Consider the following 23,133-nt stretch of genomic DNA (forward strand, 5'->3'; position numbering starts at 1 on the left):
ACACGAGAAAAATGTAATATAGGGCTCAACATTGGTTTTCTCTTGGTACTCCGTTGTCCTCCCACAGTCAGATCCCGCGCACAATAAGACCACACGTGCGTTTCTACACAGGCCAATAGGTTTAGTTATTAGTTTAAACATATTTATTGTCAAAACATAGACACGGGATTAGGCAAAAGTTACAACAACTTATCAACGCCTTCTCCCAATGGTGATCTAAGTAAAAGTTTAAATAAATTGTTTCACGGTCCTAACATACATTGTACATTTGCATAATTTATATCATATTTACACACGAATAAGGTTCAATTGATACATTTACCTAAATAAGACAACTCTTTTACATTATCCCAAATTAGAATAAAGGTATACGGTTGAAAAAGAGTTCATTGGCTATTAAAGAATTATTTTTTTACATTTTACATACTTTCAATTTAAAAAATAAAATAAAATAAATGTCGGCCCACAAGATTTACATTACGGTATTTAAAAATAAGGCAACTATAAATTACATATTCAATGCACTCAGACTCTACGTAAAAATGTGTAATCATTTTCATTATTTCAAACATAAGGTGTGTTGTTTTTCATGCTACATATAATTAAAGACATCTTTTAATAAAGTATGCTTACAACTGTTCTGTCAAACATTTGGCATTTCCGTACCTACCCAAAGCGTTGCATTGATATCTGGACCGTTATAGATTTCTATATCAAAATATACCGCGTTGTTCACACATACTGAGACCCGTGTCACGACTGACCCTGAGTTCCACGTCTCATTCAACGCTGTAACGATGTTCTCAAATTAGCCAATGAAATCGTTCGTATTAGGTGGTCTTTGGTGACATGCGTTAATGAGACAAATAGTTCTAGCGTATGTCGCTCTAGTAATTGGCATTGTCAACCGCGGAGTCTACCGTTCACCTGTTACAAAAAGAAAACTGGTCACATCGATGTAGGTAAATTAGTTTATGAAAGCGTACAGGCATCGAAGGATCAGTCAATCTTTTTTGAAGTACTGTTAAAACAGTTCTGCTAGGAAAGTATTACAGTCCTGGTCAAGTACGACACTAGTTACGATACAATGGTTACACATGGATGTACCCGTTATATAGTCTATTGAGGACCGTGAGAGACCGAGTGTCTACTTGTGAAACCAAGTAGTGATAACACTAGAGACAAATTTACACTTTGGTACAGTTAAATACACAGTGGGAGAAGTAGATAATTGTCAACAATAGTTTATTATCACACGTAAAACTCCAGATGACGGAAAATATTAATTATCAACAGTCGTACGAGGAGAATAGACGCCGGAATACGACCACAACTGTTTATTCACCCCAAAATGAAAACAGAGATTCCAGATCTACTGGGGAAATTCTGGAACAACAAGGTCAATATGCTTCTGGAATAAAGCCTTACTATTATGGATATCCGTATATGAGTTCAGAATCTCATCATCCGTCCAGATCCTTACTGCACACGGATTCGTCTCCGGAAATCAATTCCCGGGATGAAATTGAAGAAGATACTCAGAGTACATCAGCTAACTCTTCTCCGAGAAGTCGACAAATGTCTCCTCGGAATTCTATCGAAGCCGTCAGCGGGCCTAGTTATGCATGTCTGCAGCCTGCTAGCATCAGTTCCATGCAGGGATTTTTTCAGCATCCATTTCAGGGTCAGTACCAGGAATATTCAGGCGATTCTTCCGCTCAACCCGTCCCAGCGGAACAGATCCAGCAGTACTCAAACTATCAATACGGCTATGGGGAGGCTGAGGCGATGTCCCACCCGAGTCATCCGTATCCCCGGGGGTATAACGGAAGTCCTCCCTCCCATCCACATCCAATTGCTCATACCCCGTGCAACTTTATCGCCCTGTCCCCGGGGATGACGATGGCGCCTGGCGGTCAGACCGGAGAGAGCCTTTCCCCTCAGGCCCAGAGCCGATATCAATCCCCAGACGGACAAGAGGCGTGCGTCAACCTCTGCAACAGGGACCTTTGGGCAAAATTCCACGCTCATACCACAGAAATGATCATCACGAAACAGGGCAGGTATGTCGATATTTACTTCTTATTAGTTATATCAATTGCCTAATGTATGTGTGCATTTTTCATCTAAATTTCTTTTCCTGATAATTTTTTTTTTTTTTTTATCGTTTCCCCTTTTTCTTTTCACTTTAGAAAAACAATCAAATTGTCACCGTTTGACATTGGCAATGGACGTTCTTTCTACTAAAGAGTTTGATATTCTATATAAGATATTTTTGCTGAACCTTTACTACGAATATTTTTTTCTACAGAATACACTGTAGCTCTTAAAGTAGACAAATCGGAACGCTCCTTTTTCGGACAATGCTGGACTTTGCCTTAACACAAACTGGTACCTTGTTATCACAGCACAAGGTGTATGATCAGTGTCCATCATGAAAATAAGCCTAAAAATTATACATTCGCTTTCATTTGCGCTAACATCCTGGAAACAAATAAGACATGTAGGTCCGTAAATCTGTTCGTTGCGATTTTTTTTCTTTTTTTTAATGCTAAAAGAACAAGTAATCTTGATTTTGAAAATGGCAAAAAAAAAAAAAAATGATAATAATTAAATGCAATTGAATATAGGGTCGGAAGGTTTAGTGGGAATGCACGTATTTTATGTTTGTATGGCTTTGGGACAATTGGAAAGACAAAAAAATATCTCACAAAGTTAGAGGAATGTTTGAAATATAAATATATCTGACAACATATTCCTAAACATAAAAATGATGAAAATAGACCAGAAGAAAAAAGCTAAAAAAAAAAGAAGAGAAGAGAACATATGTGAATTATTAATGCTTTACTTGATAACAAACCTGTCTTAATTTAGTCAATTGTTAGTAAGATTTAAGTACTTATGTAAGTATATAAAAGAAAGAACCAACGGATGAAATCCGGAAGGAACGTATAAGTGAAGAAGTCCATTAAAAAACCTGTTTGCGCTAATATTCACAAGACAAAAGTGGGGATATATTTTTAACGTTTTAAGGTAAAATATTTCCTTGTATATTATCCCTGGTAAATAAAAGATACTTGTACATTAGAGTTTTTAATAAAAGAAGGCTATACCACTTATTTGACAATGGCCTATTGTTATTAACTGAATACTTGACCAAAAGAAATAAAAATCTTAAATTGAGATTTGACTAATGATCATCAAATTTATTTCATTTGAACAATGCTATTTAGATTTTTTTTTTGTTAAATTTCAAATATGCATTTAAGTTAATATGATATAAGTATTATGTAAGAATATAACAGAAAGAACCAACAGATGAAATCCGCATTATGTAAAGAACTGAAAAATAAGACACCTCACGCGCTTTCATCCGGCCAAACAAGTGACTAACATAATTCGAAAAGTTAATTGTTTTAAATGAAAATACATGAATCTTCATCCCCTTATATAGTTGACACATAGAATACTATTATTACAATGGAAACGTGCATATTTCTACGATAACTTAAAGCAATCGAAAGCTGTGGATAGATTTGATGAGAGTTTAGCATAACTAAAGATACATAATAATGATAATAGTTTATTATTATTATTATTCAGGCAAAGCATTCAGTACAGTACACATAGCTTGTTATAATAGCTTTATAACATATAACATTATAACTTTCAGCTTTATTTTTTTCTGACCGACTTGTCTAGTCTCACTCTATACACACTATATAGTGGCTATGTTAGCATATATGTACACTTTGATAGTGTTTTTTTTTTGTAGGATTATATGAAACTGTGATAGATCTATATATTTAAATTTGTTACAATTTATGCATACACTGTGAAAATGTTAATTTTACTTATGTTTGTCGCAAGAATAGCACTAAAGTGCTAAGGTTGTCCTGTTTTATGATATGCGTCTTTAAATAAAATTTCTTGACTCTTGATTCTTATTTTTCAACATTGTCTTGATAAATAATGATAAACAATTAACAAATGTTATCGCATAAATGTTGTTGTGTTATCACAGTTTGTAGTTTGACATATTTATACAATGCACTTCATTATTTTCGAGCACAAATTTAAAATATGAACCTTTTCCCACTCTCATAGCACTTCCATGTGTTTGGCGTGGGGTTTTTTGGCTGGTGGGCGGCTGTAGGCAAGTTGTTAAGGTGTCCCGACACTTTATCACTAGCCCTCCACCTCTGGGTCGCGAGTTCGAAACCTACGTGGGGCAGTTGCCAGGTACTGACCGTAGGCCGGTGGTTTTTCTCCGGGTACTCCGGCTTTCCTCCACCTCCAAAACCTGGCACGTCCTTAAATTACCCTGGCTGTTAATAGGACGTTAAATAAACAAACCGTAAAAACCAACTGGTTGGAAGACATGCTTTTCGCGCCCCTTTCAGTATTTTTCACTCCATAACCCATTACTTAATTTTCTATTGTTTTCGTATGTTTGATAATGTATTTATGAAAATATATCTTTTCTCTTAATCAACCGTTTCCCTCACAGATAGTATAAAGTAACTCAATATACTAAATAATTTTGTCTGGTGAATGAACGATATAAAATTAATCAACAGCCCTTTTCCAAAAAGTTTGACAATGCTCGTAAAGTTGAATAAATATTTAGATCAAAATTATTTTAAAGAAGGAAATAACATTTTCCAGTTATGTGTTTAATTCTGGTCCCAAAGAGTATGAATGGCTTGAACTTAAACGTGTCACGTAGTCTTCAATAAAATATTTAAATACAAAATATATACTGTCGACAAAAAATGAAGATTTTGGTAAAAACGAAATCCGACTTCATCCAATGTTATGGTTTGTTTCACGGTAAATCTCAAAGGACTAATCACTGTTTACTGATTCTGTATATTTTTCCTTTGAATATGAAATATATCAGTTTAAGACTTCAATACATTTAGTTTCAAATATTAATCAAGTACGATATTGCATCAAACGATGTTTCAGGGTGCAAAGGTCAAGGACAAGGTCATCGTTACTATTTATAAACGATTTCTGACTGGCACAGCAGCTATGATACATTCTCTAGGGTAATTCTGAATTTGACTAGAGATATACGCAAACAAAAAAATTACACGGGCAAATCCATTGGCCGGATATGATTAAATAATCATCCTGATGTCCAGGTTTAACGAAATACAAATGGGTGGAGGGGGAAGATACAAAAGGGAGAAATAGGCGACCAATTCTATTATTTATTTAACTGTGATCAGCAACTTATACTCAATAGTAGACGGAAATATATGTCTAGATATTATTATGAAAGACCAAATACATTTGAATTTCATACATTACTCAATTACGTAACTGAAAATGAACTTATTTCATTTGCTAAATTTATTATTGATATAGTTATAATAATTAGTTCACAATACTGGTGTCCATCCTGTTTTACCATGTTTCGTTGTTATCCATTTGTCTGTATCCTTATTCTCTACACTGTACTGTTTACGAGAATAAACAAATTGTCATGCCATTAATCAGCTGTTCACGTGCTCGTCTGATCCGTGGCCTGGTATCACACTCGCGGCGATAACGTGATCGCCTCACCTAACATGGGTGGAGTTATATAGTTATTGTAACAAGATATTTCATAATAACCAGAGATAAACCGAAGAGCGTTTATTAAAATCTCGACATGAAGAGCAAATGGCACTGACTAAGCTGATATTACATGTTAAATTCATGTTTACAAATGTTTGTTTTCGATTGCGGCTGTTCGCAAACCGCACTTATTATTGTCTTTAAACAAAACAAACTCAATTTAATTAAACATAGACAATTATCATATCAATGTGCATAGTTTTTTTTAAGTGAAAATAATTTATTAATCATTGATGATCAATTAGTTCGTACTATATTGGTTCATGAATACACTAGGTATAAGCTGTAAGCTTGTTTCCAGATCCTTTTGAAAATTATGAACTGATATTTTGTATTTTTGTATGCAATGTCTCAAAATTAAATAAAATACTGTTTAAACTAAAATAAAACTTTTCTACATGTACAACACGTACTCTCTCTAATACACTATTACAATTAGACTTGCACTCAAATAACACTTACAATACGTTCTCTCTCTAATACACTATTACAAACAGACTTACACTCAAATAACACTTACAATACGTTCTCTCTCTAATACACTATTACAAACAGACTTACACTCAAATAACACTTACAATACGTACTCTTTCCAATACACTGTTACAATTACACTCAAATAACATTTACAACACGTGGTCTCTCTAATATACTATTACAATTAGACTTACAATAACATTACATTTACAGATAGATACATGAATTATATACTGATTGATTGATGTGTACTGTGTGTAGACTTACCTATGGTAGAATATACAGTATAGGGTAAATAATGATTTTAAAAAGTTAAACCTAATCCACGTATTATCACAAGTAGCAGCAGCATTACAAATACGATAGCTAACATCATCATAATAAACAGCTTTTCACAAAATTTGATACATGGTTTAAATGTTAACACAATACAATATATTATATTATGAAAGATAAGAATGATGTAATGTGGAAAGTGTTGAATCTACAATATTTTCTTTTACGATTTGTAATATTATAATTTATTTATTATGCAATCATTTCAATATTAATGAGAGGGGTTGTTTAGGCTTAGCCTAATACCCAATTCCCATTTTCGCAAATATCAGTACAATAAAAAAAAGTTTATTATTATTCAAGTCATAAACAAGGATGATTAAAAAGTAGCAAAGATGTAAATATGTTTGTTCAATAATTCATAATGTATTTTTGATAATTCAAAAACAAGCATTCAATGAACTGTTAATAAATGTTCGGTGATTTTTAAATAAATTTAAAAAAAAATATATAAAAACAGGTTTAATAATTTGTAAATATGCTTTTAATTCATTTATTTTTCAAACATTTGTGACTTTTTTCAACAATATCTAAAGTACCAGTTGTTGGTGTTTATCCTAGAAAAATACAATTATAAAACACTATTGCAGTTATACCTAATAATATATGTACATGTTTACCTATTCGATGTAGTTAAAAGCTTGGATTATAACTATAGGTGTCGTATTCATTTGGCGAAAGCTCGGATCACATTTCATTCGATGGTGTAAAATACTGTGAAAACAAATTTAGCAGGTGAAGTCGGGGTACGGATTAGGGTACGATACTCTCACGTGAAACGCTATTCACGTGACCTGTTCGATAAATACTAAACTCACATAAAATGAAATGATTATATTGCATATTATTGAACACAGAAAATTGCGGCCGTGTTTGAACTCATTGTATATAAATAGAGATTATTGTCATCTTTGTCTTCAAACGTGAACGAAAAGAATAGATACGTATTATAACAGATACAAGGGAATCGGTATGTACACATCGTCAGTGGTATTTAGAAACTTATTAAAAGATATGGACACCCGAACAAGGCACGGTAAGTAGTAAACAACAACAACATATTGACCATATTACAATATATATATCCTTATTGAATTCTCTGTTGTAATAAATCCAAGTAAGTATTACATATTTTGCAATTCATTGAACAGCTCTGATTATCAACGGGGTTCAAAATAATAATAATGAAATGTTTCATTTCATTTCAAAATATTTTATTCAATCAAGCATTTGAATTAATTTACATACAATATTTCATAATAGAGATAGATTTTAAATATAAAAATTGATTGGACAACAGGCTAAGCCTATACAGGTCCTTTCCGTAATAAGATATCAACTTTATTTATTTATTTATAAATACTTATTTATTTACTTTACTTTACTTTACTTCATTCATTCATTGACGCGAAAAGAGGCTTATGTCACTGAATTAATTTAACAACAAGCACTGTAGAAGAAAAGTGTATTCAGAATCTTAAATTGGAAATAAAACTGATTTAAAAGTTACATATCAACAGACATTAAATAAAATTTAGGAATGGATGTCGTAAAGCCGGACTGCAGAAATTTAAAAAAAAACATGAACCTTATGAATATTATTGAAACCTTGAACTGTAATAATAATTTAGTAAGTATCTTATTTCATCTTCCCGAATCAATGCCTTAATAATTAAAATGGTGTATTTCCGATAGTGAACATTTTGTAGTCGTTTTCATAAATTTCAATAAGATATCAGATACGAAACAGAGGCTCGTCCATTACTTAACACGCGTAGGCATACAAAATGTCCCTTGTACGATATTTTTGTATGAAAACACAGACAAAATACAGAAATACATATGCTTTCAGATTAATTTGGCTTTTGAAATTATTCATATTTGATTACGAATATACTTATTTATTTGTTTGTCCTATAGTTATTTAAATAAATCAAAAGTTATTTGTTTAATCTATTTTCCCACTGTCATGTTTTTCACGTCCAGTGGACAGTCGGTCGGCGCAGTGATAACACGCGCGCCTAAAGACGTACCGCCGGATTTCGATTTCCCAATTGAAGGACTCACACAACTAAATAATTTACTATATGTTATTACTAGTGACCTCATCCCTTTATTCGCTCGTTTGAAGTTCAAATGATGTGAAACTTATATCAAATTAAAGTTTGAAGTTTTTTCTATCGGATAAATGTTGTTATTGTATAGGTTTAATTGCATATTAGAGCACACGGGTACTCGAAAGACAGTAACCCTGACATTAACAGTACACTGGGTACCCCCACCTGGGGAATTCCCGCCTATTTACACCTCGAATCCTACACCATTCTATTTTCAGTAGGAGTGTATATTTTTGATTTTCCAAACCTCAAGACCCTACACTTTATTCTCGTATATAGAAAGTACCCCTTTCATATGTTATTTACTCAGGAAAACAGCTACAATCCTAAAAACACATTTTCCTCAGGGACTTGGTTCACGTGAAACACCAGCTGATTGGCTGATTTAGTTGTGTGAGTCCTGAACGCTTTCTCCGGCTATTCCGGTCACGCATTAGTATTCTGTGGATATAACTTGTATTGCATTTGTTGTGAAATAAATCAAGTTTCTGGTTCATGTACTTTCAGGCGGATGTTCCCGACACTTCAGTACAGCCTTACTGGACTCTGTCCGTCCAAGTGCTACAACGTGTTTGTAGATATGATTATCGCAGATCCTCACCATTGGAAGTTCCAGGGGGGCAAATGGGTGGCGAGCGGTCAAGCGGAACCACGCCCTCAAAGTAAGTTGATCGATTGATTGTAAGTTAATTTTACATCGGACGACGGGGGATTAAAGAAGCGATATCCCCGACAGTGCACGCGTGACATCCATAATTTCGAAGATTTTTTATTTTTCACTCAAATTCAAATTCGTTTATACAGGTCATCTGTGTACAAACACATGATACATCAGACAGTTAAGATATACTGTAACAACAGGCAATCAATGACATAGAAAACAACTAGATATACACAATTATTGGTACCGTGTAGTTCGTGTTGATAAAATAAACATATTGTAAGTGTACAGAGCTTTAGAGTACTTAAGGTATTCAAAAATATATTGCTTATATCCCTTAGTCACTTTTTTTATGAAAAATTGCAAACATTCCTTTCCTGAAGGACTAAGAACATATCACATCATTTGACTTCATTGTCTGTTGGCTTGGTATATTGCGTTCACATGACGGGATGTATTTCAGCATTAATTGTGTTACAATATTATTATTACACTTAAAAAATTGAATTCATCTCCTTTAACACTATATCGTAGTTAACCTACTGCTGTACTATCCCTCTCCATCTACAGCGAGTTTAATATTTTAGGTTATAAATTTTCAAATAAATCTTGCGCTTTTTATTATTCAAAAGTAACAAATAATCGTCCATACAAAAACAAAGATAGTATACACATCCCCGGGACGAGTTTCCATATTATTTAACAAGGACTCAATAAACTGACCCTTAATTTTTGTTTTACTTTCATTTTTAAATAATTCATATGTGACAAACAAGTTTTTCGTGATCCAGATATTACTTAAATCAATACTATCTATGGTGTTTTAAATATAGTGGTTATTACTTTTTACTAAAAATCAGCGAGTAAAATTGAAGCATTTCTAATTCTATATCAATATCTACAGAATATCTTCCATTTTCTCCATAATCCATAAAATTGATTTTACTTTTCCTTAAACCCAGAATTCACTTAACTGAGTTGTAAAATATCATTTCAAGAAGACGGGGGTTCTCATAAAACCATATTTCATTTTCATTTCATTTCAAAATATTTTATTCAATCAAGCATTTTAATTAATTTACATACAATATTTCATAATAGAGATAGATTTTAGATATAAAGTGGATTGGACAACAGGCTAAGCCTATACAGGTTCCGTTATAAATATTATAAATAATTTTAGTGGTATAGCTGTATTTCTAATTACGATATAGTAAAATGGAATGCTTATCATCAATTAATGGAGGAAAAGAAAGATCATAGTTGAGAGGAAAGTTTTGCTTGTAATAGAGAAGATAATTTATTGAAGAGAAAGTATAACAGAGAAGAGAAAAGGTCAATAATAAATATATATATAAATAAATAAATAAATAAATAAATAATTAAGTAAAAATGAATAATAGATTTAATAGTAAATAAAAGATGCTGAAAAAAAGACAACAGAGAGAGAGATGAAAAAGAAAGAAGAAAAAAGAAGAAGAAACCATCACCTATCTTCATACAATGATACATACATACATACATACATACATACATACATACATACTACATACATACATACATACATACATACATATTTCATATGAGTATAGTAAAAAAGAAGAGACCAATGAATCAGTTTATTTAACTTTTGAATAAAAATTTAAATTAGTATTTACTATTATCGATACACCACCGCTTTTCTGGTTTGCCGAGATATCTGAGTTTCTGTCGCAGCAAAAGTACCATTATAATAAGAAGGGACACCTTGGTATGAAAACGTATCTTAAATAAAGTCCTAATGATGTAAAATAAATCAGTTTCTGGACTTCTTCTTTCTTTTATTTTTGTTTTCTGTCTTCAATTCAACTTTATTTCGTAAGTTTTACAACTTATTGGATAATATTATATATGTACATACATTTAAGGACAAAGGCACCCACTTAATTAATTAATTAACCCACTACATAATTCACCATTCATTCTACAAAATAGTACTTACTCTCTTCACATACATCTACAGTCAACAAAAATAATTCTTACAACCATCTTAAAGAACAAAAACAATTAATATATTATTAATCTAATAAGTTGAAAATGAATATATTTTGATAAAAATCTGAACAGATTACCTCGTCAGTACATGTGGGTGGGCAGGGCGCGTGATTTCCTGTGGGAACTCTCACGTAGGAGCTGATTATTGTTATAAATAGTCACCCACGCTATAGAAATACACATACATTTATTGTATCCAGAAAAGTTATATTACCCCAAGTCTCAACTGTAGATCAAGTGGTAAATAGAAATTTATTTCAATTTTTTTTCTATATAATAAAATAACTCTGTTTGGGCTTGGAAGGCTTATTTCTTTTTCGCTTTACCAAAATTTCCAGTTTAGTAGAACAATAATCTGAGGAACGGGTACGAATCTATAATTTCAATTTCTTCTCCAAAAAGCAAACTTTACATTTTTTTTTCTCGTATCGAAACGATAAGTATCTTTGATTAATTATATCAACTTCTAATTAGCTTACTTTACAGTAATCGCCAAATACATCTAATGCTTTCAATGTCGTCCGAATATAACAAAATAAACAGTTTTAGGTACATTCCAGATTATCGATATCATTATAGGAAACTCTAAATTATTCAAGTAAATTGAAAATGAAAAAAAAATCATCATAAATTCACCCTCTTTGTTTTCAACCGATATTACACGTGAAAAACTGAGTTTTTTCATTTTCATTTTTTACACATCGTCTAAATCAAATATATGCTGTGTAACTGAAAATCGTCCACATTGACGTTGTTCAGAAGTTAAAAAATTCTTCCATAGATTTATCTACTTTGCTGGGGTTTTTTCGTGCAGTCAATTATCCAAAGACTTTTTGGGTCATTGTTTATCTTATTTATTCCTTTATATATACGCTGTATATATATATATATATATATACATTATATAACAATTTTTAGTAGTATTTCGACATCATTCACACTAGGGGGATAATTGAGGAAATGGCTGTCAATGTAGTTAAATTGTACATGTATATCATGGTATATCATAAAGCAATGTATCAAAATCTTCCATGATGATAAATTATTCTGTTGAAACAATAATATGCTCCACTAAACTGGCATAATTACTTTATTTTACCAATATGAGAATCCTTTCCGAGTCTTCAATTACCAAAATATAAATGATATTTCTTTTACATCAATCTACATGTTGATACTCCCTGGCATAGGGACACGTTTCAACACGACAGTCCTATATTTGTGACCGAGGGCCATAAGCTCAACGACAAGATGATTAAATGATTAGTGTTTTTGTGACGGAGTACTTGATCGGTATTGTACTTTAACTCCGGGGTAGCTGTTACACGCTGTGTAGGATGAGATAGCTCAATTACCTTACAATATCATGGGCTAATTATGAGCGCACACTGCCTAAGTATAAAGGTCGCTGCCGCTGTATAATGGTCAGTCCGAGTGATTACAGCAGCGCTAGTTCAGGAAACGAGAGATTGCCGTAGAAACGCCCAGAAGTATTATATTGCGTTCCTAGTGTTGTTAACACTTTATACAACGGCGTTCGAATTTCGCTCAGACATCCACCGTTAATTAGCGGTCAAGTGGTCATAGGAACGGCGGACTCTGGCCATTGTCGTCTGACCATTGGTCATTATTGCCTGGTATTCACCTGCCTTCTTTTCGGTGTATCACCTGTCGCACAGTTTGACCAGCAATGTGACGTTTGAACAAAGAACAGCATCAACCATAGCGCTCAGTTGCGTCATTGTTTTGACCTCTGTTCATCATATCTTTACCAGTCACCAAGTGACATTTTGACAACTGAAATATCGAAATTACAACGTCTGTCAATAAAAAAATATTAAGTCCAGACCTATAGGATATCAACCCCCCCCCCCCCCCCATCCCCCCCCCCCCCCCCCCCTAATTCTAATTTTGTGATACAGTATGTAAATACAGTATGTTATTCAGCTATGTAACGTTTAAAATATTTTAACTGAGATCTTTATATTTTATTTTTGTTGTTGTAATATAACTTTATTTTTTTTTTTTACTAACAATCTTTATTTCCCAGACATTTAAACACAGAGATGACTGCCAGGGTTGGGACCCTGTGTTCAGCATCCGTACAAATATATGTCCTTCGTTTGTTTGTTCGCTCTTTCACTCGCTCATTCATTGATTCTTTTCGTTTCATTTCATGTCATTCAAGCCTGTTACACTATAAATGCTACACACATGTACACACACTTACACACTCACACACATATACATGTATCTATACATACAACAACCCTCTCTATATCGTACGCTGTATAACATTATTCCCTGATGTACTTTCAAGTAGGAGAAGGTCATGTAAGCATATTGTAGATAAGGCGTTACGCAAATAGTATAATGCTAAATTTATCAAATAGGTCAAAAACAATATAAACGTATATATTATATATTATTGCGAGAATAGACAAGATTTAACGAAAACTGGTTTCTCCGTGTAGTCAAGTTTTTTTCACACAATAAGAGCCCTCGCGCATTTCCATTCAGGCCAACACGTATTCGGGGATCTAACTTGTTGCACAAATGTTGTAAAATAAACAAAGTTTATAACTTTCTATCTAACGGACACTATTTAAAATATATTTTAGTAAGAAGAATGAATTTTATAAAACGAAGGGATACGCTTGGTACTACTGTTTTAGGAGGAACCATAAATTAAAAAAAAATAAACAACAGCTCATCAAAGTTTGTAATAATGTTGTGATCCTATATATAGATGAATCGAATTGAGTGGTTGTTGTATGTGGTTTTTCATTCACTCGAGTTTTCAAAATATACAAAAGATTAAAAAGAATAATAGTTAGTGAGTGTTTTCTTGTAACTCTTGAAAAGATAATTATCCAGATTGAAAGAAATGGCATATAAAGCATACGAGTTTGTGTGACCCAATGTGTTTTGTTTACAATACCATTTGGGGCGTGATATCACCTGTAGTAAAATGCCGCTTGAAATGTAAAACTGACATTTTCAGAAATATATGGAAATTTCTAATTTATCACAAAGCATAACATGTAGTCAACAAATGTATTATCACCAAAGCTTGTTATTGAAAGAAATCTACATTTTTTTTGTATATAAAAATAATTATCACAAATAAATGCGAACTACTTTCTACATTCAGTCAAACCCCTAGGAATTACGTGATTAAAAAGGAGTTGCGGTTCAGTCAATCAAAACTCATTTACAGTTTATTTATTTGTCTGCCACAACTTCCGGGTGTTATTCCGCTCTCAAAGCAAAAACAATAATCATTACAACTATTGTATATCTATAAAACAGGCAAGCACGTGAATCACGCATTTTAATTTAGTAATTGACACAATATATGATTCACCTTTAAATTTAAATTAATAATAAAAATAATATATGATTCATCTTTAAATTTGAATTTAATAAGAAACACAATATATACAAAAACTTCAAATTTATAACCTGAATCGTTTTTAGTAGTTATTGCTTGCCATTCGGAAAAGCAATGATTCGGAGTCATAGGTACCATTGTTAACTCGTAAACGTTAGTCTTGATTGTGACGTAGTTAGTCCTGATTGTGACGTAGTTAGTCCTGATTGGGACGTAGTTAGTCTTGATTGTGACGTAGTTAGTCTTTGATTGTGACATAGTTAGTCATGATTGTGACGTAGTTAGTCTTGATTGTGACGTAGTTAGTCTTGATTGTGACGTAGATAGTTATTAGTCCTGATTGTGACGTCATTAATGTTTGACATTTTACTGTTACAGCTGGTCGTGTTTACCTACATCCGGACTCGCCGAGCTCTGGATCTCACTGGATGAAACAAGTCATAGCCTTCAGCAAACTCAAACTCACCAACAACAAAAACAGCTCGCAGGGACTTGTAAGTTTTAGTGAAATTAAAATAGCCTTTGTTGTATTTTCTTCCTTGTTACTTTGTTGTCGAAATTTCATATTGAAGTTAAAAATAACAGTTTTTCCTTGGTTATTTTATTTATTGATTTATTGGCGTCTATATTTTTATCCTTTACTAGCAATCTCCCACTGTTTATTTAAGCATTGATGTCATTTTTTCTAGTTTCATCGGGGTATGAAACACATTTTGTTTGCAAACTGTATGAATCCGCGTAGCGGATTCTTACAGAAGTTTGCAAACAAAATTTGTTTCATACCCCCATGAAACTAAAAAATAATTGACATCAACGCTTATAATTAATTTTTGAAAATGATTTTCTAATTTAAAACATGTTTTATGTACAATTTTACTGGTTTTATGGGGTTATTTTTTCTCAAATCAATACGCAACGTCAATTGTCTTATTGTGACGTCACATTTTTCGCGCCATTCTCGGAATTTCTTTCATAGAAGAATGAAAAGAATTTTTCGACCAATCACATTTGAGTATTTACCATGAAAACAAAGAAAAATTAATTATATATTTAGTCACGGTATGGCGGAACTATATTAAGCTACTTATATAGTATATAAATGTTCTGTCTGATCGGTGTGAAATACAATCATTTCAAACCATCAAAAGTTCTTGGTGAAGTTATGAAATGGGAGAAATTGTTGTGTCTTTCTTCTTAATTACTTTGTTTCATATGAATTGTCACACGCGCCGACAATCTCCCACTGATAATGTTACAAACTAGGGATCATTGGCAGCATTTTAAAAATATGAACACACTGTATGACGTAACTATGCATACATTAACTATTCTACCTTATCGATGTGAAATAAAACCCATTTCACTCCATGGAATGTAATTTATGGTGTTCTGATCTAAAGAAATAGTTCCACACAACAAACTTTTCCACAGCATCTCGTTAGAAAACATGCGCCTGACTGAAAAAGCTACATTGTTTGATTTTCCCAATTCCTTCTCTGAACCACAAAAAGAGTTAATATGCTAGTAATTATATATATTTATATAATATACATATATGCTACATAATGTTGAATTTCAATATTTTCAGATTGTGTTAAATTCCATGCATAAATATCAGCCGCGTATTCACGTTATTGAGGTTGGAACGTGCGGATTGAATGACCAGAAGAACCTACAGACGCATGCGTTTCCGGAAACACAATTCATTTCCGTCACAGCTTATCAAAACACTGACGTAAGTTAATTGTCAGCTAACTCTTTCTAGTCAATGCTATTTAACAATATACACAACAACTAATCTTTTAAATCAAATGGACATAAGGTCATATGTTATGGGGTTTTTGTTGTTGTTTTATTTCGGATTTTGATTGGTGAATTTTGTGATGCCAACTTCATATTTTTTGAACGGGCTATTCCGTTTATGTAGCAGTTTAATGACGACGATATACAAGATGTAGTTTTGCGCCTTATAAACCCTTAGATATCTTTTTTTACAACGAATGCGAGGAGAGTCTATCTCGAATTCAAATCCTTCGCGATTGTTTGGACGAAAAAAAACCCTTGTCATGACGAATAAGCTTCCGGTAGCTCATCAAATGCGAATCTAATATCATTTCTAGAGTAGCGTTCAAGAAATCCTGTATTTGTAAATATCAGGATGAAGAAATACAGTTTTTTTTTTGTATTCATTTTGAATTTCAAGCTTATTCTTTTTAGGATGCTTGGCCTCATGGACTTTATCTATTATGAAAGTATATATAGCATGTTAACGTTCTACTCACGTTCTAGTGTATTCTTTCGCGATATCCATAAGTAATACAAATGTATAATTTTGCAAACAAATCAAAAGATTATTTTGATGAAAACACCTAGTTAACCTAATTCATTGATGTGGGAATAGACATGGATTCATATACAATATTTTAAAGGAAAAGTCTACCTTGATATCATTATCAAAACTAAATATGTTTACTAAGGTGATACTGTTCGGTAAATAAGTAGATCAGGGACGTGCATTTCAATAACGTTAGTGGGATGGAGTTAATTCTGCTGAATTTAAATTTTGAAATGTTTTTGGACTTAAGAGTTCAATTGGTTAATTTTGTGAGTTTTGCAAATCTAAAATGCTGTGGTATTATGCTAGATATATGTATTAGGAATCTAAGGACCAGCGCCATAAGGCATTAACACAACTTCTTATCAATATGCTAAATTAGGGTCTTTGGGACCCGAAAAGAGTAAATTAGGCTTTGTTAAAGTTTAAATGAATGTTACGTTAATGTCTGTGAACAAGTTGTTTATGCACTGATGAATAACCAAAACCAAGGAGCACTTCATTATTATTAAAAGTTATATGGATTGTTTTTGTTAATATACCTCAACAAATTTTGCATAAATCTTTGGCCAAATCGGTTGACTACATTTCAGTTTTCGAGGAACTTGGTATGGAGCGTGCTTATCAGTTGTGTTTTATTTTCTATTTAGATCACTCAGCTCAAGATCGACCATAATCCATTCGCAAAGGGATTTCGAGAAAATTATGAGGGGTGAGTTATTTTCTTCTTTTCATCTTGCCGATGTACATTTTCTTTTTTGTTTTCGATTTTAATGCACTAGTGTATTGATGGCTTGCGTGGACATTCATGTGTCTAGTGTGAAAGGGGCAAGGAATAACCCTACTTTGTCAGCTGTACTCATTTTGATACTGCGGAATTTTCTTTGTTTCTTGTCATTTCTGTTCTTTTATTTTTACTGTAGTTTTCATCCCTCTACTCGTTTCTCCTTGACACGCGTCCTCAATCACCTGGTTGTTACGAGAACGTTAAGCATAAAAAACGTTAACTTTACTAGCGCCTATACTGTTGCGGCACACTGTTGTTTACTAATTAAGTGAATATTTCAATCGTTTGTTTATAACGAAAGTCACGTTCATGGTGTGAGGATCGTTCACCTCGATATCATTGTCACATTGCTTGGGAGCGGTTTTGGTATTCAGCGTAATTTTATGGAAGAACAAATTGTTTGTTAAATGTTTTTATTAACCTGTACCTCACTTCAATGCTCTGTATGATACTGTAGGCTGGAAACCTTCGTGAACTTGTATGAATTAGGTGCAGCACAGCAAATATATCATTGAACAACATTAACTTCTACGAAGGGGAGTTGTCGGAATTTATTCATTTATGGCGCAGTCAGTACAACCACGTCTGTTCCGAAATATTAATGAAATCTTTGATGATATTTCTTTTATGTTTTATCTCCTATACCACAGTGGTATTGTGAACTTTTAACTCTATTATAAACATTCTGACGTTTTAATGCCCCACTATGCATGTATATGCCAGCTTGTGAACGAATCGTGATTGAAATAAACCCTCTGATATAGATTATAAAATCTGTTACATCAATGGGCAACTGTACCTAACCATCTCGATTTCTCTCTCTGTGTATATTGAGTTTCATAAGTCGTCTCCTGTAGGTATCAACATATGCATAGAAGTTCGCATTAAAACGTCATAATAATCATAATAAAGTTAAAAGTTGACAATTCCACTGTGGCATAGGAGATCAACAAAAAAATTAGTATCATATCAGAGATTTTATTAATATTCTGAAACAGACGTGGTTGTAATGGCTACGCCATAAATGCATCACTGTCTTTATTTATTATTTGTATTATGGACAACGCTTCCTTATCCCTTCATTCCGTTGTTGCAGATTTCTAATACGTTTTTTTTTTCTATTTTCAATTTCAACAGACGATACTTTGATGACTTCAATCCACTAAACAAATATCAACGGATATCACAAAACCCACCTGTCTGCGGACCGGGGATGAATGGATCCGGAACTCACATGTTACATGTCGCTAAATCCAATACTTACCAGCCGGAACAGTTCTCAAATGGGAGAATGGCGTTCCAGTCCTCTCAAGTTCTTGGTGATTCTATCGGAAACGGAAGTTTCAACCAGGTAATATCTCCACGTATGAATACCACCGATGGTAATATGTACTATAATAACTCCACAGCGATTGCAAATATAAATCGTTCACGATATGAAATGAAAAGCAACTGCATTGAACAGGACAGAGAGGAACGTATAAAATGTGAGCCAGAGACTGATGGTCAAGCCTTAACACTGGAACAAGACAACAAACGCGAGTCTTATGACCTCGCTAACAGTCATTGCATGACCAAAGAAACGTATGCAGATGAAGATGACGGATACGAGTTACCAAGGAAAAGGCAGCGAATATCATCAGAGAACTCACATGAACAGAGAAATGAGTCACCAGATCCGGAGAAGTTAAACAGAATCTATGCTGATTCTCAGAGAGGACTTTGTGTGAACGGAGGAAAATTTGGAGAATTCATCCAATGTTCGAATGTCAAAGTAGAACAATATGCTGACTATCATCATACATCACAGTTCCAGGAATTAAGTCGACAGGACAATTCGGTTGTATACTGAATACAGCAAACTCATCAGGTAAAACACATCAGTTCATATCGAAACAAATTATCAGAAAATAAATAATGAAATAACAATTTTGAAGAACGAACATTTCGATAAACTTCTTAATTCTTACTACTAAGGAGGTATCCCCATCTGATTAGATCTATTCATGATTTCATTACTATTGTGTAGTACTGTATAATGGTTAACAGTTTGCGGTCGTCCTAGGCGGAACTATTTAGCGGGTATTAAATTTTGCGCAACACCGTCTTTTAACAATCTGCAGCTAACATCTGTATATATATATATATATATATAATGTTTCGCTGTGTATTTATTTTCGTGTTATATTGAAAGACCGTGAATATAGTGAAATTAAAGCCCTTGCGAATATTAGAAACTATGCAGTAAACGCCATAAATAGATCATTTTAATCCTATTTATTCGTACTCAAACAACTGGTACTAATCAGATAAAGGAGCGAACATGGTATTCTACTATACGTGTAATAGGTCAAACAATGGTTCTCAAATATTTGTCTAAGAAAGCAACCAATGTATACAACTTACATGTATATCCGTATCCTAGCTCATGGGTTCCAATCAGTCAACTTTGCTCAATAGGTATAATTAAGTGAGACAATGATTCGATAAACTAATCTCCCTCCTGTCTAAGTAATCACTAATCTAACTCCTTCCTGTTTAAATAATCACTAATTTAACTCCAACCTGTTTGGTTTCAAGAGACTACGTCTATTTCTGTCTAAATATGCATGTTGGAGGGAAACTGGAATATATATGGAAAATATTTCTTGTATATACAGTTTATAATGTTTTCTTTGCCAGAATGCAGTTAAGAAAGGGAACAAAAATAATTACCTCTGGTCTTAAAGAAAAATAAGTTTTGATATGTTACTGAAAATCGGGAGGAAACTTTGTTTTAGATACGACGTACTCTCTGGATTATAGGCAGGCTTTTGAATAAGTAACGATTGCATGAACATGCAACATGTTTATACTAAACACTGTTGGTGCATGGAAATGGAAGAGTCCGTTTGTTTTATTCATCTTATATTTTTATGCATTTTCATACATATGTAACATAACAAAGAGGTCTAGTTTTACAATGTGAATATGTGTTGTCAAATCATTTGTAAATATAATCTTCTACTTGATCGGGTTCAACCGTGTCTATAGTGCATATTTGTTTTCTTATTGAACATTATACACCGCAATATATATCCTTTTCTTTTACCCTCCTACCTCCTCTTCCATTAGAAATAAATTACCGAATGAAATAAGTAAATAAATTAATACATAGATAGCAGTAATCAATAGAAAGGACAGATACAAAAATCATTTTATCATTTTTAATATGACTTAAACATTTTATCGGTTTAACCATCAAAATGATATAAATATTGACTTTAATTGCAAAATAGTATTACTTCGTGCTTTTAAAGGTATTTTATTTGTATATATTATGATATGTATAATTTTAAGTTCCTTGTTTATTGATTTTAAATGATTTCCATGCCCATGCCCATGCGCAGTAGGGAGCATACCGTTTTATTTTTTGTTTGTCCGTCCATCATATTTGGTAAACATGTTTTGCAGAGGTTTCATGAAATCGTTAATAGAGGTAAATGTGGATATGATGAAAGTTCCTTTTTTGGCCAAACGTTAATGCTGTTCAATATTGAAAAATATTTGTTAATTTTCTTTGATTGTTTGTCATTGTAATGTCATGGAATTCGGCTGAATTTTGAATTTAGTTCTACTTCCATAAAAGTTGGATCGGGGCATACACATTTCATAAACGTATTTCTCGTTTTGAGTTATGCTATTATTGTTAATATGATGGTTTATATTCATATTGTACGTTCTCGTCATATTCAAATAATATTTGATCAATAAGCGTACACAATTTATTGTAATGTTTTGGAAATTCTTGCACTGCATACTGTAAAATATTTTATATAATGACATTTGTTGTATTCAGTGGAATTTGTGAGGAAGAACTGATCGAAAAGGTCAATTTGTTTGTATAGAAGTCCCGTTATTGGTACTTAATATATACATATATATTTATTTTAACATTCATTGTTTGAGTTTTCTCGTTATTGTTGTATTTGTGTGTTGAAGAGTCAAACAGAGACACGTGCTATTGTAAAAATGATAAATTAACAAAATACATATTTGAAGTCGTAAACGAGAAAACTCACATTAAGTGATCCCTCAAGTAAAAATATCTTGTTAAATTCTGCCAATGAGAAGATATACTGAGAAATATATCTTGAAAATTCTAACCAAGATTTAGTAATTTTTATCAATAAAGTATATATAAGAAATCTAGTACTGATCAAAACACCAATTAAATCAAAATTGACGGATGTGGAAATGCTGTTTGTGAGAATTCATCAAACATTCTGCTCACGTGCTTGGATATCCGTCCTGATGACATTTAATAGTGTAATAATTGATTTATATGTTATGTACAGCAGTATTAGTTAAATGTATTAATTTATTGTGTGGGGATTTTACGATATTCGTTGATAGTTTGTCTTGATATGAATAAAACTGTGAAAATTGTAAGCAAATGTTGATTATCTATATCAAACCATGTTGTGTACATTATTCTTCAGTTTTTTCAAAATAAAAAAAGTTAGCAATAGATTTGATTACTGCCGACACACTTACTTTGATGTACTTACTATTAAATATTAAATAATTTGGCGCATATCCAATCTAATAAGATTTTCCTCGATGAAGGAAATATTGGAGTACCCACAGTACCTGTAACATAGACTATAAATAAAAAAGATGCAATTTACACTATCATTGTTTAGCGGAATTATTTCAGCGAAAAAAACGTGATACAATTATAATATCGCTACAATATGAACATTTACAGTAGTAATGCTTTTCATTACTATACTGTTGAAATTGTGATATCTTCCCACAATGGTTATCTAACATTTCTATTCATAGGCGGGCAGCATAACGGGGAAAAATCAATCATTTATCACATTCTAATACTTCCAGGACATTACATGTATCCCAAAAAATCAGCCTGAGGAGACCATTTAGTGCTGGCTATTAAAACAATAGATAATTGTATTCTTTACTCTTCGACAGCCATCTTCCATGCATGTCAATTTCGGGTTAAATTACATTCTGAAAATGAGAACTAATGTGGTGACAACGGGATCACTATGCATATTGATGGATATCAAACACTACATATCACGCAAGGAAACATGTCTCCTAATCAAATCATGATGTCTTCTATAAAAGTTTATCATGGTCTTCAGCAACCTGCATCTTCCATCATAAGTCGACATCTGACGAGGAAATCGTGATACAGACAACAGGGCCTTGTAAACACCGCATTTGCGGAAACATGGATTTTAATATCTAGAAATGGATAGTTTTCCATCAGAATCTTCGCTGCGTTTGATTCCTTTGTAACGCACAGGAAACATTTCTATAACGTTGATCAACATGGCGTAACAATCAAGTCATGTG

The 23,133-nt window shown here is 32.8% G+C and overlaps 1 protein-coding gene across 1 annotated transcript; it reads left to right on the forward strand.

The window, feature by feature from the left end:
* The first annotated feature begins 894 nt into the window (after positions 1-894).
* LOC117316520 (eomesodermin-like) lies at positions 895-22,200 on the forward strand. The gene is made up of 6 exons (XM_033871142.1): positions 895-2,063; positions 9,066-9,220; positions 15,026-15,141; positions 16,236-16,382; positions 17,633-17,694; positions 18,907-22,200. The coding sequence occupies exons 1-6, from the start codon at positions 1,270-1,272 to the stop codon at positions 19,619-19,621; spliced, it is 1,989 nt and encodes a 662-aa protein (XP_033727033.1). The 5' UTR covers positions 895-1,269; the 3' UTR covers positions 19,622-22,200.
* The last annotated feature ends 933 nt before the right edge of the window (positions 22,201-23,133 follow it).

Source organism: Pecten maximus, chromosome 18 (assembly GCF_902652985.1).
Source record: "Pecten maximus chromosome 18, xPecMax1.1, whole genome shotgun sequence".
In the NCBI taxonomy this organism is placed as follows: domain Eukaryota; kingdom Metazoa; phylum Mollusca; class Bivalvia; order Pectinida; family Pectinidae; genus Pecten; species Pecten maximus.